Source organism: Cibotium barometz, chromosome 18, assembly GCF_041138505.1.
Source record: "Cibotium barometz isolate CiBa-2024 chromosome 18, ASM4113850v1, whole genome shotgun sequence".
NCBI lineage: Eukaryota > Viridiplantae > Streptophyta > Polypodiopsida > Cyatheales > Cibotiaceae > Cibotium > Cibotium barometz.
Window position 1 is genome coordinate 39,644,658 of NC_141063.1, and position 19,578 is coordinate 39,664,235.

General features: G+C 44.5%; 2 protein-coding genes across 3 annotated transcripts in view; one reads left to right on the forward strand and one right to left on the reverse strand.

The window, feature by feature from the left end:
• LOC147629322 (uncharacterized) overlaps positions 1-19,578 on the forward strand; it is a 51,635-nt gene that overhangs the window by 27,740 nt on the left and 4,317 nt on the right. Inside the window, exon 1 of one of the 2 annotated variants that reach the window (XM_086812568.1) lies at positions 18,847-19,346. The exons of the other annotated variant lie outside the window; for it this stretch is intronic. The gene's annotated coding sequence lies outside the window, so the exon portion shown is untranslated. Of the gene's footprint in view, positions 1-18,846; positions 19,347-19,578 lie in introns of those variants that run through there. 2 annotated transcript variants of the gene reach the window in all.
• LOC147629326 (uncharacterized) lies at positions 2,666-8,305 on the reverse strand (the record flags this gene model as incomplete). The annotated part of the gene is made up of 1 exon (XM_086812899.1): positions 2,666-8,305. A coding segment is annotated over exon 1 (4,161 nt), but the record flags the coding sequence as incomplete, so codon positions are not given.

Sequence of the window (19,578 nt, forward strand, 5' to 3'; positions counted from 1 at the left end):
CAATACACACGGCTTTCACCAGTTTATGTCGTCACTTAATACCTTAGCTTAAACACAGAGCAAAAACAACAAAATCCTGTGAACTAGAATGTCCCCAGGAGCTGACACCGACACCAGATAGGCCCCAAAGCTTGGCGCCCCTTTCGGTATTTATTTATTCTTTAGAAAAAGAGATTTTTACAAGGTATTGAGTTTGCTGAATTTTCTGCACATTCCTGAAAATTTCGCCAGCATAACTGTCCCAAAACTGACCCAAAATATGTCAGAATCATTCCAAACCACTTCTGACCTCTTCAGTACGTCGAAACCCTCTCAACAGAGCATAAAAACCAGTAATTCAGCTTGCTGTAATTTCTGCACAGCACTGAAATTTACTCTGTTTTGCACACATATGGCCCTCTGTTCACTCTGGAATCCATCTGGCTTGACCTTATTGCAATCCGGTACCTTCTCGGGCTCCGAAACAGCCCAAAAACAGTCATAAACAGCAACAATAAATTGCTGAATTTGACACCTGCTTTGTGGGGTTATGACCCCCACAGGTACCTGCTATGGTACGGTGGTTAACCGCGCCTGTTCCTATCAAAGGAGGCTCTTGCCTCAGCCAGGAAGCATGAATTCCTCACAGCTGCACATACACATAAGAAAGCCTCTTGCAAGCATAATCATTCTGAGAGAGTAGAGGAGTGGTTTACAGCCACGTATGGCTCACTGCATCAAGGCAAAGGGAGTAGGCAGCTCTCAATAGCCCTTAACCTGCTTCAATCCACCTGCAAATTCACCAAATGAGCTCCCACAGAGAGAAAACGAGTGCTCAGCCTCCCACGAGTGGAAAGTTTTTGTAAAATGTGACAAATGGCACATTAATAAGCAATTTCCTGCTTTGGACTTCCAGCCTAAAAATATCCTGGCCAGCTCATCAGCTCACTGCAGGTCTTTGGGGACTATTGTTCCCCATTTAATTGCCCTCCTTTTGACGCGAACACATTTCAATTCCGACATAGGCCAAAAATAGCAGGTTCCCCTAAAATTTAGGAGATGTCAGAATCGCGTCCCTCTGATCTTCTGGATGCTCTTCTATCTCTAGAGCACTGACAAATTCCAAGTGCACTGCCCTCTAGCAGAGATATTTATCTGTCTTCTTCTTCTTTCGACCCACCCTTCTCTTAGCCTTAATCTAATGTCAATATTCAGTGCCTGTAAACCTTAGGCCATCCAAACTTAGACTCTCTCACTGAACTTTAATGCTGTCCACTCCGACTGAGCAATGCAGACATTTTGGATTCCAAAAGGGGTTTCTAAACAGGAAACCAATCCGATAAAGAAAGCAAAAACAAAGTTAGTCATTGCCACAGGCTCGTGACATACCCCCCTCTTGAAATCGCAAATGTCCTCATTTGCATGCGTCGTATACATGTTTCCAGTTAACGAGATGAACCAACATCAAGTTAAGACATGTATACTACAAGCATGGTCATTGCTCTGTCGATGAACCCAACACTAACAGTGACATTCAGTCACACTGCAATATAGTTCACGTAGAGTCTAAATTCAGAAATACATGTTGACAAAACCAAAACCATAGTACTGAAACATATGCCAAAATTGGTGACTACATGTATCTATTAACTGAATAATCCACAAGACAAAAGATAGACTAGCTGTACATGATCGATGGAGCAATTGTATTATAACAATCTATACAGCTCCTCAATCAATGGGTCAAGGTAGGCTGCAGACTAAATGCCTCAAGGTAAAGTCCCAATACATTAGGTGACTCAGCGAGTTCACCCTCTTCCATCCACTTAGCATCTAAAGGTGGATAGTTTCTGAACTTCACCAAATAGCGTCTAGCAGCCTTGCCTTTTACTTTCCGTTCCTTATGTGCCAAGATCTGTTCTGGAACAAGAATTTCATCAAGTTCTTCAACTTCAGGTTGATCTTGAGGTGGCATATCCACTGGCACATCACCCACAAAGGGTCTAAGAAGACTCACATGGAACGCATTGTGAATCTTCCACTGCTCAGGCAATTTCAGCCGATAGCATACATCGCTGATCTTCTCTGTTACTTGAAAAGGCCCATAATACCGCATACTCAGCTTAGTAAACAGGCTTTCCTTGCCCTTACGTTTCTTAAGCCGTGCCTTTTCAAAGCGTAACAAGACCCAATCATGCTCTTTAAACATGAGCTCTCGGCGATGCATATCTGCTGCTCTTTTCTGCTTAGCCTGAGTCTTCTCAAGGGCATGCTTAATCTTCTTGTATGTCTCATCCATATTCTGCACAAACTGATCTGCCTCAAAAATCTTATCTTTTGTATGCAAAATGGGGGGCACTTTCTTGCCACCTTCTACAATCTCAAAAGGTGCTTTGCCAGTTGAAGAGTGCACTGTATTATTATATGCATACTCAACCAATGGCAAATACTGCTCCCACTTTGCTTTCTGCTCTGATACATAACACTTTAGCAGATCAAGGACAGTAGAATTTGCCTCTTCAGACTGCCCATCAGTTTGCGGATGAAACGAAGAAGAAAACTTCAACGTGCTGCCCATGTTCTCAAATATGCCTCTCCAGAAAAGACTAGTCATTCGTGGATCACGGTCACTAATCACAGACTGTGGCATCCCATGGTACTTGAAAATGTTGCACATAAACAATCGTGTCATCTGCTCTGGCTTAATCTTCTTTCGAACAGGAATGAAATGAGCCTGCTTACTGAACCTACATATAATGGTCCATATTCCATCATTCCCTGTCTGTGTCCTAGGAAGATCAAACACAAAGTCCATTGCTATGCTTTCCCATGGCTTCTCTGGAATAGGCAATGGCTGTAACAGCCCTGGTGCTTTTTGCCTGTCAAACTTGACCTTCTGGCAAATCACACACTGCCGTACATAATCTTCAACATCTCTTCTCAAAGTAGGCCAGTAAAAGAAAGTCTCAACCGCCTTAACTGTAGCATCTATACCACGATGTCCAGCATACGGAGGAGAATGACTCTCTGTCATCACTTTCACTCTCAGTGGCCTAGTGACACACAGTCTCCCATGCATCAACATATAACCCTCTTTGAGAAGATAGTGGTCATGAGGTTGTCCATTCACAATGTGATCATAGACTCGGGCAAAATCCTCATCAACAGCATACTGCTCCTTCATGTCATCTAACTCATGATGATAAGGAATAGACACTGCTGAAATCTGTGGCTTCCTTGATAAAGCATCTGCCACAACATTCTTCTTGCCTTCCACATGCACAATCTGAAAGTGGAACATAGACAAAAAGTTTGCCCATCTCATATGCTTCTCCGACAATTTTGTCTGAGTCAGAAAATAGCGTAAAGTCTGATGATCTGTCTGAACAACAAAATCAGCACCTAAAAGGTAGTGTTTCCAACTTTCTAGAGCATGAACTACAGCCAGCAGTTCTTTCTCATAGACCTGCATAGTCTTCTCTGGCCCTTGTAATATTCTGCTCTCATATGCCACTACCCTTCCTTCTTGCATTAAGACAGCACCAACACTGCTGCCACATGCATCACACTGGACAACAAATGACTTCCTGAGGTCTGGCAATATAATCACTGGACTAGAAGTCATCTTTTGTTTCAGTAGCTCAAAAGCTGAAATCTCTTTCTGTGTCCATCTGAAAGAGACGTCTTTCTTTTGCAGAGCATGCAACGGTGAAGCAATCTCAGCAAAATTTCTGATAAATCTCCTGTAGTAAGAGCATAAACCAAGAAAACTTCTGACATCATGCACAGTCTTCAAGGTTGGCCATGTCTTGATTGCCTCAACCTTAGCAGGATCCATTCTGACCCCATCCTTAGACACAATGTGCCCCAAGAACTGAATCTGTTCCAAGAAGAACTTACTCTTCTTGCCATTCACAAGCAGTCTATGACTACGTAATTCATTGAACACCTCTGACAAGTGGTCTCTATGCTCCTCTTCCGACTTTGAAAAGACAATCATGTCATCAAAGAAGGTGCCAACAAACTGTCTAAACGGTCGGAATATCCGATCCATCATCCGATTAAATGTGGCAGGAGCATTCGTCAGACCAAATGGCATCACAAGGAATTCATACAGGCCAAAGGTCGTCCTGAACGCAGTCTTATGCACATCTTCAGTTCTAATCCTGATCTGATGGTAGCCACTTTTCAGATCTATCTTGCTAAACATAGACGCGCCTTCCAAGCGGTCTAGGATGTCATCAATCCTTGGAATAGGGAACCTGTTCTTTATGGTGGCCTTATTCAAAGCGCGGTAATCTATACACATGCGCCATGAGCCATCCTTCTTCTGCACTAAGAGCACAGGAGAGCAAAAGGGAGATGAACTTGGCTGTATCAACCCTTTTTCCAGCAGCTCATTCACCTGGCTCATAATCTCTTTCTGCTGCGCTGCACTAACCCTGTACGGAGGTCGATTCGGTGGACTACTGCCTGGAATCAGATCTATACCATGATCCTCTGACCTCTCTGGTGGTAACTCAGACGGTAATGAGTCAGAAAAGACATCACTAAATTGTGACAAAAATTCAGATCTGTCTTTCTCAAGTACTGACAAATTTGACTCACTTACTTCATTCAAATCACGTGCAAATATCAAATACGCAGAAAGATGATTCTTTATTACCGAGGTAATAGCAGAAGCTGAAATTATAGGTACAGACTCTCCTTTGAGCTTAACATCTAGCACATGAGTCTTCCCTCTACTTTCCAAGGTCACAGTCTTCTTGAAGGAATCCAAGATGCCATGCACTCTGTACAACCACGGCATACCAAGCAATACATCGCATCCCTCAAGCGGCATGATATAAAAGTCTTCTGCATCCACATAAGACTGTATATGCAGACGTAACTTTCCAAGGATGGGTGTCACAGACTCTGAATGGCCAGGACATGCCAAACCTGCCTCAGCTGTGTATCCCATCTCATCAGCTCTGATGCCCAACTGTGCAGCCAACTGTGGGGAAATGAAGTTTGCCTTTGCCCCAGGGTCAAAGAAAATGAGAACATGCTGATCTCTGACCGTTTCCCAGGCTCTACACAACTCACTGGCATCTGTCTGAGGTCTATCCCCTAGCATATCTGGCACTAAACCTGCCGAAGGGGTGACCTTCTTTCCTTTCTTGTCTTCTTTCTCTTCTGAGTCAGCTGGCCTTTTCTTGTCAGGACAAAACCTTGATATGTGACCAGCTTTCTCACAGATAAAGCATTTACCCTCAGTCCTTAAAGCCTGTGTTTCCTCTTCAGTTCTCTGCTTAAACTGAGGCTTGCTGCTCTTCGACTGACGCCAAAAAGCCTTGGCTAATTTCTTCTTTGCTGATCCAGCTTTACCTGTCTTCTGAGGGCCCTGCTCATCAACCTTTTCAACCTGTTTGGCTGCTGAAATTCTGGCTGATTTGCCCTCTTTGCTGCTGCCCCCAAAACCACTAGTCTGACCCAGCAACAGTGCATTCCCTGTGTTTGCATTCTCAATCAGCTGAGTCAATGTGGTAACCTTGGTCTTTGTGCAATAATTGCGCAATTCTTTTGGCAGGCCACAACAGTACTTCTCTATCTGCTCAGTTAACGGCACAATTCTATAAGAAGTGACTGGCAACAAAGCTTTCCAGAACTTCTTATTATAATCCTCGAGATCCTTACACTTTGAGGCATCCAAACTGTGCCAGGCTGACATCACATCAACCTCAAACTCATTGGTTAACCAAGCTGCAGCAAACACTTGCTTAAAGCCAACCCAAGTGGACGGTGCCTGACCTTGCATCAACAAAGTGGTCCACCATTGGCTAGCATTGCCTTTCAGAAAAGTGGCAGCCTTTCTCACTTTAGAAACTTCTGTGAAGTTCCCTCCAGCAAAGGCAGCATCAAACTGCTGTATGAAGGAAAGTGCTTTAGTCCTGTCTTCAAAGCCTCTAAAAGTGTCAAACTGTACAGCTGCTCCACCTTCTTTGTATGGCTTCGGTTTATCAACAGTAGGTGCTGGCATCATTAGGACACTATCCGATGGCATCATCATCCCTCTGTCACCCACAAACGGGTTTGACTGTACAAGAGGTGGTGGCTGATTCTGAAAAGCAGCCATGCCAAAAGTGCCCTGTGGCATTCCAAAACTGCTCTGAACACCCTGAAAACCTGGCTGCATGCCAATATTGCCATACATGGGGTTTGGCATAAAACTCTGTGAACCCCCAAACACAGTTCTCTGCTGGTAATCCACTGTTCCTGGCGCATAACCAGCCATGCTCTGAAACACAGAACCGCCTCCAAAATAGCCTGGATGCAAGGTAGGTGGTGGAAATACCTGCGGCGGTGCCTGGAACTGACTTCCCTGTCCAAACTGGCCAACTAATGGCTGCTGTAAGGTGGCGGGCTGCTCAACAAAAGCCGGCACAACTGGCGTTTCAGCCACCTGTTCGTGAACAGAAGGAAGTACTGGTGCTCTTTCCACTGACCCCACAAGCTGCCTTGCCCTTTCTCGTGAGTCGGCAGGATGTACACTGAGTGTCTGAACCTCAACAGGTTCTTGCACTAACTCTGTAGCCCCAATGGGCTGAGTAGATTGAGGAGGTTGCAGAAACTCCAAGAAACGTGGATTCTGCATGACCTGGGAAAACATACCCACTGCTGCTAGCAACTGAGCTCTGAAAGCAGCATCCTCATCTGCTCTGGCTCCCTGTGGTATAGGCATGACAGGAGGTGGCACTGCATGAGACGGCCTAGACGGCTCTCCAGCCTCTGAAACCACTAGAACCTCTCTTCTTTCCTGGGAGGAAGAGAACTCCTCTCTAGCTTCTTCACGTCGGTCAGCCATCAGTGCTCTGTGCTTCTACCCAGCAGGCCCAGGCTCACTTCAATAAAACAAAGTGATGTTTGTCCCGGCAATGGAACCATGAAACCGGCCTGTACTACTGACTGGGCGGTAGATCTTCTTCAATACACACGGCTTTCACCAGTTTATGTCGTCACTTAATACCTTAGCTTAAACACAGAGCAAAAACAACAAAATCCTGTGAACTAGAATGTCCCCAGGAGCTGACACCGACACCAGATAGGCCCCAAAGCTTGGCGCCCCTTTCGGTATTTATTTATTCTTTAGAAAAAGAGATTTTTACAAGGTATTGAGTTTGCTGAATTTTCTGCACATTCCTGAAAATTTCGCCAGCATAACTGTCCCAAAACTGACCCAAAATATGTCAGAATCATTCCAAACCACTTCTGACCTCTTCAGTACGTCGAAACCCTCTCAACAGAGCATAAAAACCAGTAATTCAGCTTGCTGTAATTTCTGCACAGCACTGAAATTTACTCTGTTTTGCACACATATGGCCCTCTGTTCACTCTGGAATCCATCTGGCTTGACCTTATTGCAATCCGGTACCTTCTCGGGCTCCGAAACAGCCCAAAAACAGTCATAAACAGCAACAATAAATTGCTGAATTTGACACCTGCTTTGTGGGGTTATGACCCCCACAGGTACCTGCTATGGTACGGTGGTTAACCGCGCCTGTTCCTATCAAAGGAGGCTCTTGCCTCAGCCAGGAAGCATGAATTCCTCACAGCTGCACATACACATAAGAAAGCCTCTTGCAAGCATAATCATTCTGAGAGAGTAGAGGAGTGGTTTACAGCCACGTATGGCTCACTGCATCAAGGCAAAGGGAGTAGGCAGCTCTCAATAGCCCTTAACCTGCTTCAATCCACCTGCAAATTCACCAAATGAGCTCCCACAGAGAGAAAACGAGTGCTCAGCCTCCCACGAGTGGAAAGTTTTTGTAAAATGTGACAAATGGCACATTAATAAGCAATTTCCTGCTTTGGACTTCCAGCCTAAAAATATCCTGGCCAGCTCATCAGCTCACTGCAGGTCTTTGGGGACTATTGTTCCCCATTTAATTGCCCTCCTTTTGACGCGAACACATTTCAATTCCGACATAGGCCAAAAATAGCAGGTTCCCCTAAAATTTAGGAGATGTCAGAATCGCGTCCCTCTGATCTTCTGGATGCTCTTCTATCTCTAGAGCACTGACAAATTCCAAGTGCACTGCCCTCTAGCAGAGATATTTATCTGTCTTCTTCTTCTTTCGACCCACCCTTCTCTTAGCCTTAATCTAATGTCAATATTCAGTGCCTGTAAACCTTAGGCCATCCAAACTTAGACTCTCTCACTGAACTTTAATGCTGTCCACTCCGACTGAGCAATGCAGACATTTTGGATTCCAAAAGGGGTTTCTAAACAGGAAACCAATCCGATAAAGAAAGCAAAAACAAAGTTAGTCATTGCCACAGGCTCGTGACATGTACTGTCCAAACTCTGTCTCAACCCTTGTCAATCTGCCATACCCCTCCTCTCACAAGGGGCCAGATAACTCATATCTGCAACAGACATCAAGCAGTGGAAAGAGAGATAGATGAACAGATGAGGAGCTTACCAAAATCACCTCGTGAATCAGCACCGGAGGAAGCAACGGTACCAATTTGTACTTGCAGGCACTTGTTTCCACAACCCTGCTTCACTTGCATGCACGTACTTGTCTGTACCCTCCTCCTTGTGTTCACTTCTATGCTGTCTTTGAAAGTACAGATCTGAAAAACAGCCTCGTACCCGTCTGTACCACCTCGGGATACATGCCAGGAGTTGTACCTGCACACGCCGCCTGCTGTCTGCACCTGTGCTCGCCTGAATCTGCGCAGCCAGATCTGTCCAGCACCTTTCCAACGCCGCCTGCAGCAACACTTGCTGTACCTGACTGTCCGTACACTGTACGGCAGTCGTACAGTGTTGTACTTGCTATGTACTTGTCTGCACAGCCTGTATAGAGTCTGTGCGCAGCCTGTCCAGCAGGGAGATAGACCCGCAACAGTTCCTGAGTGTAGCGTGGACCAAGAGGAAACCTGCAGCCTGTCCATACAAGGCTGTACGGCTGGTTTGCACAGAGAAAACAGTAGCAAAACAGTCTTCAGCAGCCGTCTCCTCCTTCTCAGCTTTTCCACGCATGTACACCCACAAGCCTCCACAACTCTCTTCCCCAAAAGCTAGAGAGAGGGGGAGGAGAGAGAAGCACTCACTCCAAAAGTGGAGTGGCCTCCTCCCCATAAAAATCCTAGGGCCCCCCAAACTTTAAAAGTTCCCTACGGCCACTAAGGCCTAGGGGCAACTTTAATAAACATTAAAAGTTTAATGTTCTAGTTCCCCCCTTCACACCTAGGGATGTCCACACATCTTTAACTCTGTCCGGGCACCCCCCATGTGAATCATTCAATATTCTGACTCTGCAACCACCATGCCCACACTTGTGCTGTTTCATTTTCACAGGGCCATGACATACCCCCCTCTTGAAAAATGGCAAGCGTCCTCGATTGCATTCTGGTGATGCATCAAAATATCCAAAGTGAAATATACAATATGGCAAGATCAGCGTCCCAATCTCTCTAAGCCATACACATGTATCAACATTCACTGGAAACCAATGGCATAGTAATAGTCCAAGTTGTATACCACTGTGAACCATACATATCCACAAAAATCTCATGTGACTAGTACACATATATCATAGAAGTCCCATAAACAGATGTACTGTCAGCCTCAGTACCTTCGGGTGAGATAAAAACTACACCAAGCGACCTCTCGATGTCATATGAGCCTGTCTGTATCAAGGGAGTGGAGGTGCTACCCCCCCCTCTTGAGCATCAGGTAATGCTCCAGACCCATGCTCTGCTGAACCTGAATGAGCCACAACAAGAGTCGGCTCTAACTCAAAGGCATCGAGATAAAGCTCCAAAACCTGAGGTGAATCTGTTAAGTCACCTTCCTCCATCCACTTCGCATCCATCGGTGAATAGTTCTTGAACTTCACAAGATAGCGACGGTGATCAGCCTTAAAGATCTTATCCTTTGTATGCAAAATGGGTGGTACCTTCTTCCCTCCTTCTACAATCTCAAAAGGTGCCTTGCCTGTCGAGCTATGTACAGTGTTGTTATATGCAAACTCCACCAAAGAAGATATTTTTCCCATTGTTGCTTGTGCTCTGACACATAACACTTGAGAAGATCCAATACTGTAGAGTTAGCCTATTCTGACTCACCATCTGTCTGTGGATGAAATGAGGATGAAAACTTGAGAGTTGTACCCATGTTGTCAAACAACCCTCTCCAAAACAAACTCGTCATCCGTGGATCACGGTCACTAATGATAGACGTAGGCAAGCCATGATACTTGAAGATGTTCGCCATGAACAACTTCACCATATGATCCACTTTGATCGTCTTACGCACGGGAATGAAATGAGCCTGCTTACTGAAGTTGCATATGATAGTCCAGATGCCATCATTTCCCGTTTGTGTCCGTGGAAGATCAAATACAAAATCCATGGCAATGCTCTCCCAAGGTCTATCCGGAATAGGTAAGGGCTGTAATAACCCTGGTGTCTTCTGACGGTCAAACTTTACCTTCTGACATACGATGCATTGCCATCATTTCCCGTTTGTGTCCGTGGAAGATCAAATACAAAATCCATGGCAATGCTCTCCCAAGGTCTATCCGGAATAAGTAAGGGCTGTAATAACCCTGGTGTCTTCTGACGGTCAAACTTTACCTTCTGACATACGATGCATTGCCTCACAAAGGCATCAACATCTCTTGTCAAGGTTGGCCAATAAAAGAAAGTCTCCACTGCTTTGACCGTGGCGTCAATACCTCTATGACCTGCATACGGTGGAGCATGACTTTCAATCATAACCTTGAGTCGCAATGGCCTGGTAACACACAGTCTGCCATGCATCAATAAAAACCCATCTCTGAGAGTATAGTGCTCATGCCGCTGACCCTCAGACATCTGATCATACAACCTTTCAAAATCCTCATCATGGGCATACTGCTCTTTCATTTCATCAAGCTCATGATGATAAGCAAGTGATACTGCAGAGACCTGTGGCTTGCGTGACAAAGCATCTGCCACTACATTCTTTTTGCCTTCCACATGCACAATCTGGAAGTGAAACATTGACAAAAAGTTTGCCCAACGCATATGCTTCTCTGAAAGCTTAGTCTGCGTGAGGAAGTAACGCAAGGTTTGATGATCTGTCTGTACAGTAAAATCAGCCCCAAGCAAGTAGTGTTTCCATGTAGAAAGAGCGTGAATTACAGTCAACATCTCTTTCTCATAAACCTATAAATGCTTCTCGGCATCTTGCAAAACTCTACTCTCATAGGCTATGACATGTCCCTCTTGCATGAGAACTGCACCAATGCTACTTCCACATGCATCACACTGGACAACAAAAGCCTTTCGGAGGTCCGGTAACACCAATACTGGGTCCGAAGTAAGCTTGTCTTTGAGCTTTTTGAATGCTGTAATTTCCCGATCAGTCCATCTAAACGGAGTTGCTTTCTTCGTCAAAGCATGAAGAGGCGAAGCAATTTCAGCAAAGTGCCGTATGTAACGCCTATAATAGGAACACAATCCTAGAAAGTTGCGTACATCATGCACGGTCCTCAAAGCTGGCCAATTAAGTATTGCTTCCACCTTTGTTGGATCCATACGGACTCCATGCGCAGACACAATGTGCCCCAAGAACTCACTCTTCTTGCCATTAACCACCAACCTATGGTTTCTGAGTTCTGCAAACACAATGGCCAAATGCCTTCTATGCTCTTCCTCAGTTTGTGAATGCACAATCATATCATCAAAGAATGTGCCCACAAACTCTCTATGAGGCCTGAAAATCCTGTCCATCATTCTGTTAAATGTGGCAGGCGCATTCGTTAAACCAAAGGGCATAACCAAGAACTCATACAACCCAAACGTGGTTCGGAATGCTGTCTTATGCACATCCTCGGGTCTAATGCGTATCTGATGATACCCGCTTTTCAAGTCAATACGACTAAAAACTATGGAGCCCTGTAAGCGGTCCAAGATGTCATCGATCCTCGGTATGGGGAATCGATTCTTGATGGTATTCTTGTTCAGCGCCCTGTAATCAATACACATGCACCAAGAACCATCCTTCTTCTGCACTAAGAGTACAGGTGAGCAAAAGGGTGATGAGCTAGGCTGTATCAACCCTTTATTCAAAAGCTCCTGCACCTGACTCATAATCTCTTCCTGTTGGGCTGCACTAATACGGTACGGCGGTCTATTCGGTGGAGTACTACCAGGAATCAGATCTATGGCATGATCTTCTGGCCTCTCAGGAGGAAGTTCTCCTGGCAATGACTCGGAAAAACAATCTTGAAACCCACATAAGAAATCAGTCCTGTTCTTATCTAACATAGACAAATTAGACTTAGACCCATCATCTTGTGCATCCTTTACATAAATCAAGTACGCGGAAAGATGCTTTTTCATTACTGATGAAATCGCCGAAGCGGATACAATAGGAACAGATTCCCCTTTGAGTTTTACATCCAATACATGTTCTTTCCCTCTATGAGTCAGAGTGATTTTCCTATTGTAAGTATTCACCACCGCATGTACTCTGTGGCACCATGGCATCCCCAACAAAACATCACAGCCATCCAAAGGCATGATGAAGAACTCTTCGCTGTCCACATAACCTGCAAATGAAGCCGAAGCTTCCCAATGATAGGAGTAACGGGTTCTGCATACCCTGGACAAGCCATATTAGCCTCATGTAACGGCCCCATCTCCTCTGTGCGAATCCCCAATCGGCCAGCCAAATCTGGTGAAATGAAGTTGGCTCTAGCACCTGTGTCAAAGAAGATCAAGGCATTCTGATCTCTCACTTTGCCCCATGCCCTGCACAACTCTGTGGCTTCACCACCTGGCTGTTCCCCCACAAGATCAGGAACCAAGCCTGCAGAAGGTTTTTGTTTCTTTGGCTTGGGCTCTCCTTTATTGTCAGAGTCCTTTTGGGACTTTCTTTTGGGACAATTGAATGACATATGCCCCTCTTCAGTACAGTAAAAACACTTTTGAGCATCTCTCAAAGCCTGTCTTTCCTCAGAAGTCCTCTTGGGCATTGGCAACTTCTTATACTTTTTCTCTGAAACCCTTTAGCATCACGAGAAGCATGCCCAAATTTTTCAGCTTTCTTGCCCAATTTCTTACTGCCTTTAAACCCAGATGAACCACCTGTGAGTAACGCATTAGCTGTCATAGCATTTTCAATCATCTGTGACATGTTCGTTACTCTTGTCTTTATACAATAATCTCGTATCTCTTTGGGCAGCCCACAACAATTCTTCTCTACCTGCTCAGATAATGGCACCGCACCATAAGAAGTCACTGGGAGTAAAGCTTCCCAAAACTTCTTGTTATAATCCTCCAAACTATCACACTTTGAAGCATCCAACTTGTGCCATGCGGTCATAACATCCACCTCAAATGTAGATGTGAGCCATACGGAAGAGAAAACCTGTTTAAATTGGACCCATGTGGTGGGTGCTATGTCCTGCAAAAGAAGAGTAGACCACCACTGCAAAGCATTGCCCTTGAGAAAAGTGGCAGCTTTCCTCACCTTAGAGGACTCTGTGTAATTCCCACCAGAAAAAGTAGCATCAAACTGCTGTAAAAAGGTAAGTGCTTTCAATTTATCCTTGGCCCCACTGAATGTGTCAAACTTCACTGCAGCTCCCCCTTCCTTGTAATCCTTCGCCTTTCCCATAGGCGTTAGATTATCATATGGAAGTGGCTTCGCAAGATTGCTGCCCCCAACATTCATGCCCATCATTGGTTCAACATTTCCCATTCCCACACCAGGCATACCATACATACCAGCCATGTTTCCAAACATTCCATTATGCATACCTGGCTGCATACCACCAAACATATTGCCTTGCATCCCAGGTTGCATGCCTCCAAACATATTTCCTTGCATACCGGACTGCATACCACCATACATATTCCCCTGCATGCCAGGCTGAAAATTGGCTCCAAAAGGCCCGTACATACCCATGCCTCCCTGAGGGTAACCCCCAGTCATAGATTGGAACACCGAGCCACCACCAAAATAACCTGGATGCATATTCTGCTGAGGAATACGTGGCTGTCCATAGAAGGAACTCTGAGAGTTTGCACCATAAGTATGCTGCATGTTCGGAAAGTGGCCAAAAGATGGTTCGTGTGGGATGGCACCACTATGACCCTGTGGAAGATTCTTTGAACGAACCTTCTTCTTCTTTTTCTCGGGTTCTGTGCGAGATCTCATAAATTCAACAAATCTCTCACTCTGTGTGAGCTGCATAAAAGTATCCTTAACACTAGCCAAACGATCTTTGAACCGAGCATCATCATCCTCTTTACAATGCACATCTTCTGGCTGTGTTACATCCTCATAAGGCTGAACATCTGCAGCCTGTTCTCCTGCAAAAATATCCTCAGATACATCTCTCTCAGGAGAAGTCTCTTGCTCTTCTTCTTCATGATAGAAGTACTCATCCTCTGTATCAGACATGTTTGCTGAATTTTCAGCGATGGCTTTCTTCAAAGCAACCACGAGCTCACTCCCTTCAAAAAATTGATGATTGGTCCCGGCAACGGAACCTTGAAACCGGCCTCTAATAGAAACCAGAGTGCGGTAGACTAGCAGTCACCCGTCCACTTGTAGTCTAGATGTGAAAACAAAACAGATTGGAGCTAGAGCGCCCAAATCTGAAAACAAAGCGACACCTGTTGGCCCCAAAGCTTGGCGCCCCTTGCGGTATTTCTTTATTCAATTCCAAAAATATGAATGGCTGAGTACAACAAAAATCAGCCAAGAGATTACACCTGTATGTCCAATCTGATGGCCCACAATACCTCTTAGCACAGAGGATCTATGCACACAGATCTGTGTCTCCAAATAACACACTGTGCCTCCCTCTGATCAGCCAAGACCACTAAGCAAGGCAGCCATGAGCATACATCTGGCATAACTCAAGTACATGATTCAACATCTCAGCTCATACATACATGTACTGTCCAAACTCTGTCTCAACCCTTGTCAATCTGCCATACCCCTCCTCTCACAAGGGGCCAGATAGCTCAAATCTGCAACAGACATCAAGCAGTAGAAAGAGAGATAGATGAACAGATGCGGAGCTTACCAAAATCAGCACGTGAATCAGCACTGGAGGAAGCAACGGTACCAATCTGTACTTGCAGGCACTTGTTTCCACAACCCTGCTTCACACGCATGCACGTACTTGTCTGTACCCTCCTCCTTGTGTTCACTTCTATGCTGTCTTGACTGTATAGATCTGAAAAACAGCCCCGTACCCGTCTGTACTACCTCGGGATACGTGCCAGGAGTTGTACTTGCCTGCAGCCAGCAGTTGTACACACCTGTACTTGTGCAGCAAGTAGTAGCCGCCTCCTGATTTGTTGCTGGTCGCCTGCGCCGCATGCAACAGTGTTGCCCTGCCTCTGTACTTGCACCAGATCTGGCCGCACAGTATACCTGCAGAAGTACAGAACTGTACTTGCAGTCGTACAGCCTGTACAACCTGAATTCAACAGCTGCAGCCGCCTATTGCAGCCTGTCCCTGTCCCACAGATCTGCGCCGCCTCTGTCCACAGGAGTACTTGCTGTCGTACAGCACAGTACGGCTGCTGTACGGTCTGCTGATGAGATACCTATGAGACTCACAGAGTTGCCACACCTTTACTAGCCCCAATGTTTAGTTTTTGCTAGTTTAGGGGCTCTATGGTGTTGGTCTTGTGTGCTATATAGTATAGATGATGTGATATGGTAGTTTTATTGAAGATCTATACGGTAGGAAAATAGGTTTTCCTATGTTAATTTATGGACCTACCCTATCAAGGTATGAAACACACATGGTTCTGTGTAACACTATCTGCATCACCATGAAACACGTTTGAACTGCACTGAAACGCGTTTTGCCTGAAACTCCTCAAATTTTTTCAACATATACTCAAACGCCCCATATGAAATGCTTATCTAAAATGCCTATTTTTTGAATATATTATCAAAAAAACATATATTTATTGTGTCTTGATTTTTTTAAATTGACGTTTCAGTCCAGCATTTTGGGTTGCCTTCTCATAGGGTGAAACGTTTTACAACAAAACTCTGCATTTCGGCATGAAACGTTTTAGGGCTGAAATGTTTCGTGGTGGTGACGTTGAACACTATTATTGTATGGATCCAGAACAATGATGAAAAGTACATAGTCATGAGCCAAGTACATGCAATAAATATAAAGTTTACATTAATATTGATATAAAGAACATATTCATGAGGCAAGGTACCTTGGTAATCTCAAGATATAGAGCCAAGTACATGCCAAGATCCATAGGAATTGTAGGTGCGATAACCACCACAAGTCTCTGATACCACCAAGATTAAAGCATTTTATCATAAATATTTATAGGACATTGAGAAGGCACATCAACAAATTACATGTCCAATGTGTCATACGGCAATGAGTTAAAGATTGCCTCGTCTACCTCGCCAAATAAATAAAAGAGACTACCGATTTGTGGCATGGTAACTTGATGGATCTAACAAGGTGAGATAGGATGAACACCTCTGGTTTGTTGTCAAGCAAACAATAGTGACCATTAGCTTGTACTTCATACCAAAAACTAGCAACATAGTATATACCTCTCTTTATCTTGTTTCCCCACTTGTCTTTGAGATGTTTCTCCGCTTGTTTCTTTGGTGTGTACCTGATACTAAGAAATCACCAAGGAAGTCTTCACATCCCTCATACAAAGGCTCATCCACCTGTAGCTCTTCAGATCACACCTCTTTAGTGGGTTGAACAGTGATGCGCTTCCAAGCTTTAACATATGATTTGTTGGAACATGATCTCCATCAATTGTGTAAGCATGCACCACAGAAGCATGATAATTCCCTAGTCCTGAGAAGTGTTGATTTATGCTTTGAGAAGCCACAAATGGAATGCATGGACCGAGACCCTCCAACTCGTGTGCATGCCCACGGGTTAGACCTATCGACATAACCCAACCTTATCTCTTCTTCTTATGTGGCTTTTGTTCCCGAGGCCATGGCTATTTGACTCCAGCATTGTCTCCTGCAAGAATCACATAACGTCAAATGCCTTTCTCAATATTACCCCATCACTCTTTAATTATTCATGTGTTCATGCCCTTTTCACCACTGCACCTGCTCCATCATGCTCTGCTTTACCATGGCCTGATGCTGAACTTTGTCGTCTGACCACACCCAATGCTTCTTGAAATGAAATCCTTGGTCTTTAAGCCATCGACGATGAATCAAAAAACAATGTTAAACAAAAAGACTATCATGTTGCTTATCGTATGATATGTAGAAATGCATATCCTTTATTACTCCATCTTATATGCCACTAGAATGATAACTAATGTGGACCAGAATTGTGCACTGGTTAGTGTGCCAATGCATGATCTGAATCTCATTTTGCGCTTTAAATGAGTAGTTTTCTACAAAATCAACAACTGAGACAAATGTATCATCTCTGAATACCCTTAAACAATCCTTGAACAGCTGAGCTTGCCACCTGTAAGCACAATTATGCTTGATGAAACTTTAATGTGTGCTCTTGTAGCATTACCATGAACTTGTTCAGAGGCACCTGCTTCATGGAGAGAGTTTTACGATTTTTCTTCTCTCCTTTTCTATTAAGGCCAACCTCTATGTCTTCAAAAACCTACACACTTATAGTTTTTGTGACTTCAAGTTTTTCACACGGACAAACAACAAGCCTCTTCACACCACAAATTTTGCACTCCATCATAAGGCACTTATACTTATGGTACATTGAGTCCTGATTCTTGGTGCATAAACATGACTCCCATAGGTGTGTTATCCCAAAAAAACACATGTTCATGTGCACAATACTTTTGTGGTGATACTGAGGACTTGCAAACATCACAAGAGCATTGGCACAAAGATCCATGTAACCCAAAAGAATCTATGCATAGACTATTAAAAGAATCCTTAAGATACAACATTTGTATATGGTAGACACAATAGCAGGTGTTCCTATCCTTTAGTTTGCATACAAAAAAAGGCTTAAGCTTCTCAAATGAGAGTTGCCCGATGTTCACTTCTGGATGTTTTTCTTTGAGCCTAAGATAAAACTCTCTCTGTATGGAAACAAACAAACATGGACTCCGCCATAGCCATAGGAGGAAGAGGAGGTAGAGAGCTCATGGTCACTGCCTAACCATAGAGAGAATGAGGATAACACCTCATTGCCAAGCATATAAAGTAAGTGGCCTGCCTGTCCACACATGCCTGGCCGCCTACGGTACTTTGACCCGGGCGCCCTCACCCTTGAACCTTGGACTTACTCTCCACCCGCGCTCCGGCGTGCAGAGTCCAAGTTCGGTCGAGCTCTGTCGCCACTACGGGCGGCTCACGTGGGCTATTACAAGCTACGTGACATTACCCCCCCTCCCCCCCCCCCGCCTTAATAAGAGTTTTTGTCTACAAAAACAAACTGGGGAAAGATTCGATCAGTTCCTCTTGAATGCTCTCCAGCAGCTCGAGTGTGTGGGTTACACCACCTGTCTTGGCACTTTCCTATCTTACAAATCCTGACTACGCAGGTTCTTTAAGATATGACATCACCTTACTCAAAGGTTACGTGCTTACATCTCTTTCTATACGTCTTTGCACAATCTTGTGCACTATTGCACCTTCTCCTTTCAGCTCTATGGCCATACATTAACATAATGGGGCTACGTCCAATAGCTTGGTATTTCACACTATTACATGCATATGCTCAAAGCATATCCTATCTCATGTTTGACCATCGAACTACCCATGGTTTGTTGTATTTATACTTAGAAAAAGTATACAAATTTTGAAGATATCCCTCCAAATTTTACTATCAAACTTCTATCTCTATCTCATACTATATCTACGAGCAGGCCATATAGTATATAGAGATGTTTGATAATTTTCTTGCACCACTATGGGTGGGTGGAATTACTTCCACATAGGCTAATAACTCTCAGTTTTGACTCCTAGTCGCCGCTATACCAGACACACCTCTCCAAGTGTTACTCGTCCATACTTTCACGACTAGCTGAATCTACGGGATCTCCTCTTCCCTTAAGAAAGGTTTTTGCCCACAAAAACTCTTCTCAAAGCAAACTACGCACTAGTGTCGCAGGTCCAAGAATACTCCTAGACCATCCCAGATTGAACCATGCCTAGCATTATATGTCCCCAACAAGACACACACAACACAACATTATTGTAGATCTACTCATGCCGCATTTGCATAAGAGCAGGAAACACAGCAGGGCCAAATCTACTACTGCTTCTACTCCACCCCGCAAAAGAGTGAAGCTGTCTGATTCCGAGGGATCCCCAATGTCACAGTTCATGCATGCAGGCAAAGGAAGGAACGACTTAGGTATTCTCTCTCTCTCTCTCTCTCTCTCTCTCTCTTTCTCCTTGTGTGTGTGTGTGTGTGTGTGTGTTCCTCTATTCATCAGTGTCCCCTGTATGCAGTCCGGTATCGGTTCCCCAATGAGCAGTGAAGTGTGTGTGTTTGTGTGTGTGTTCCTCTATTCATCAGTGTCCCCTGCATGCAGTCCGGTATCGGTTCCCCAATGAGCAGTGAAGTGTGTGTGTGTTTGTGTTCT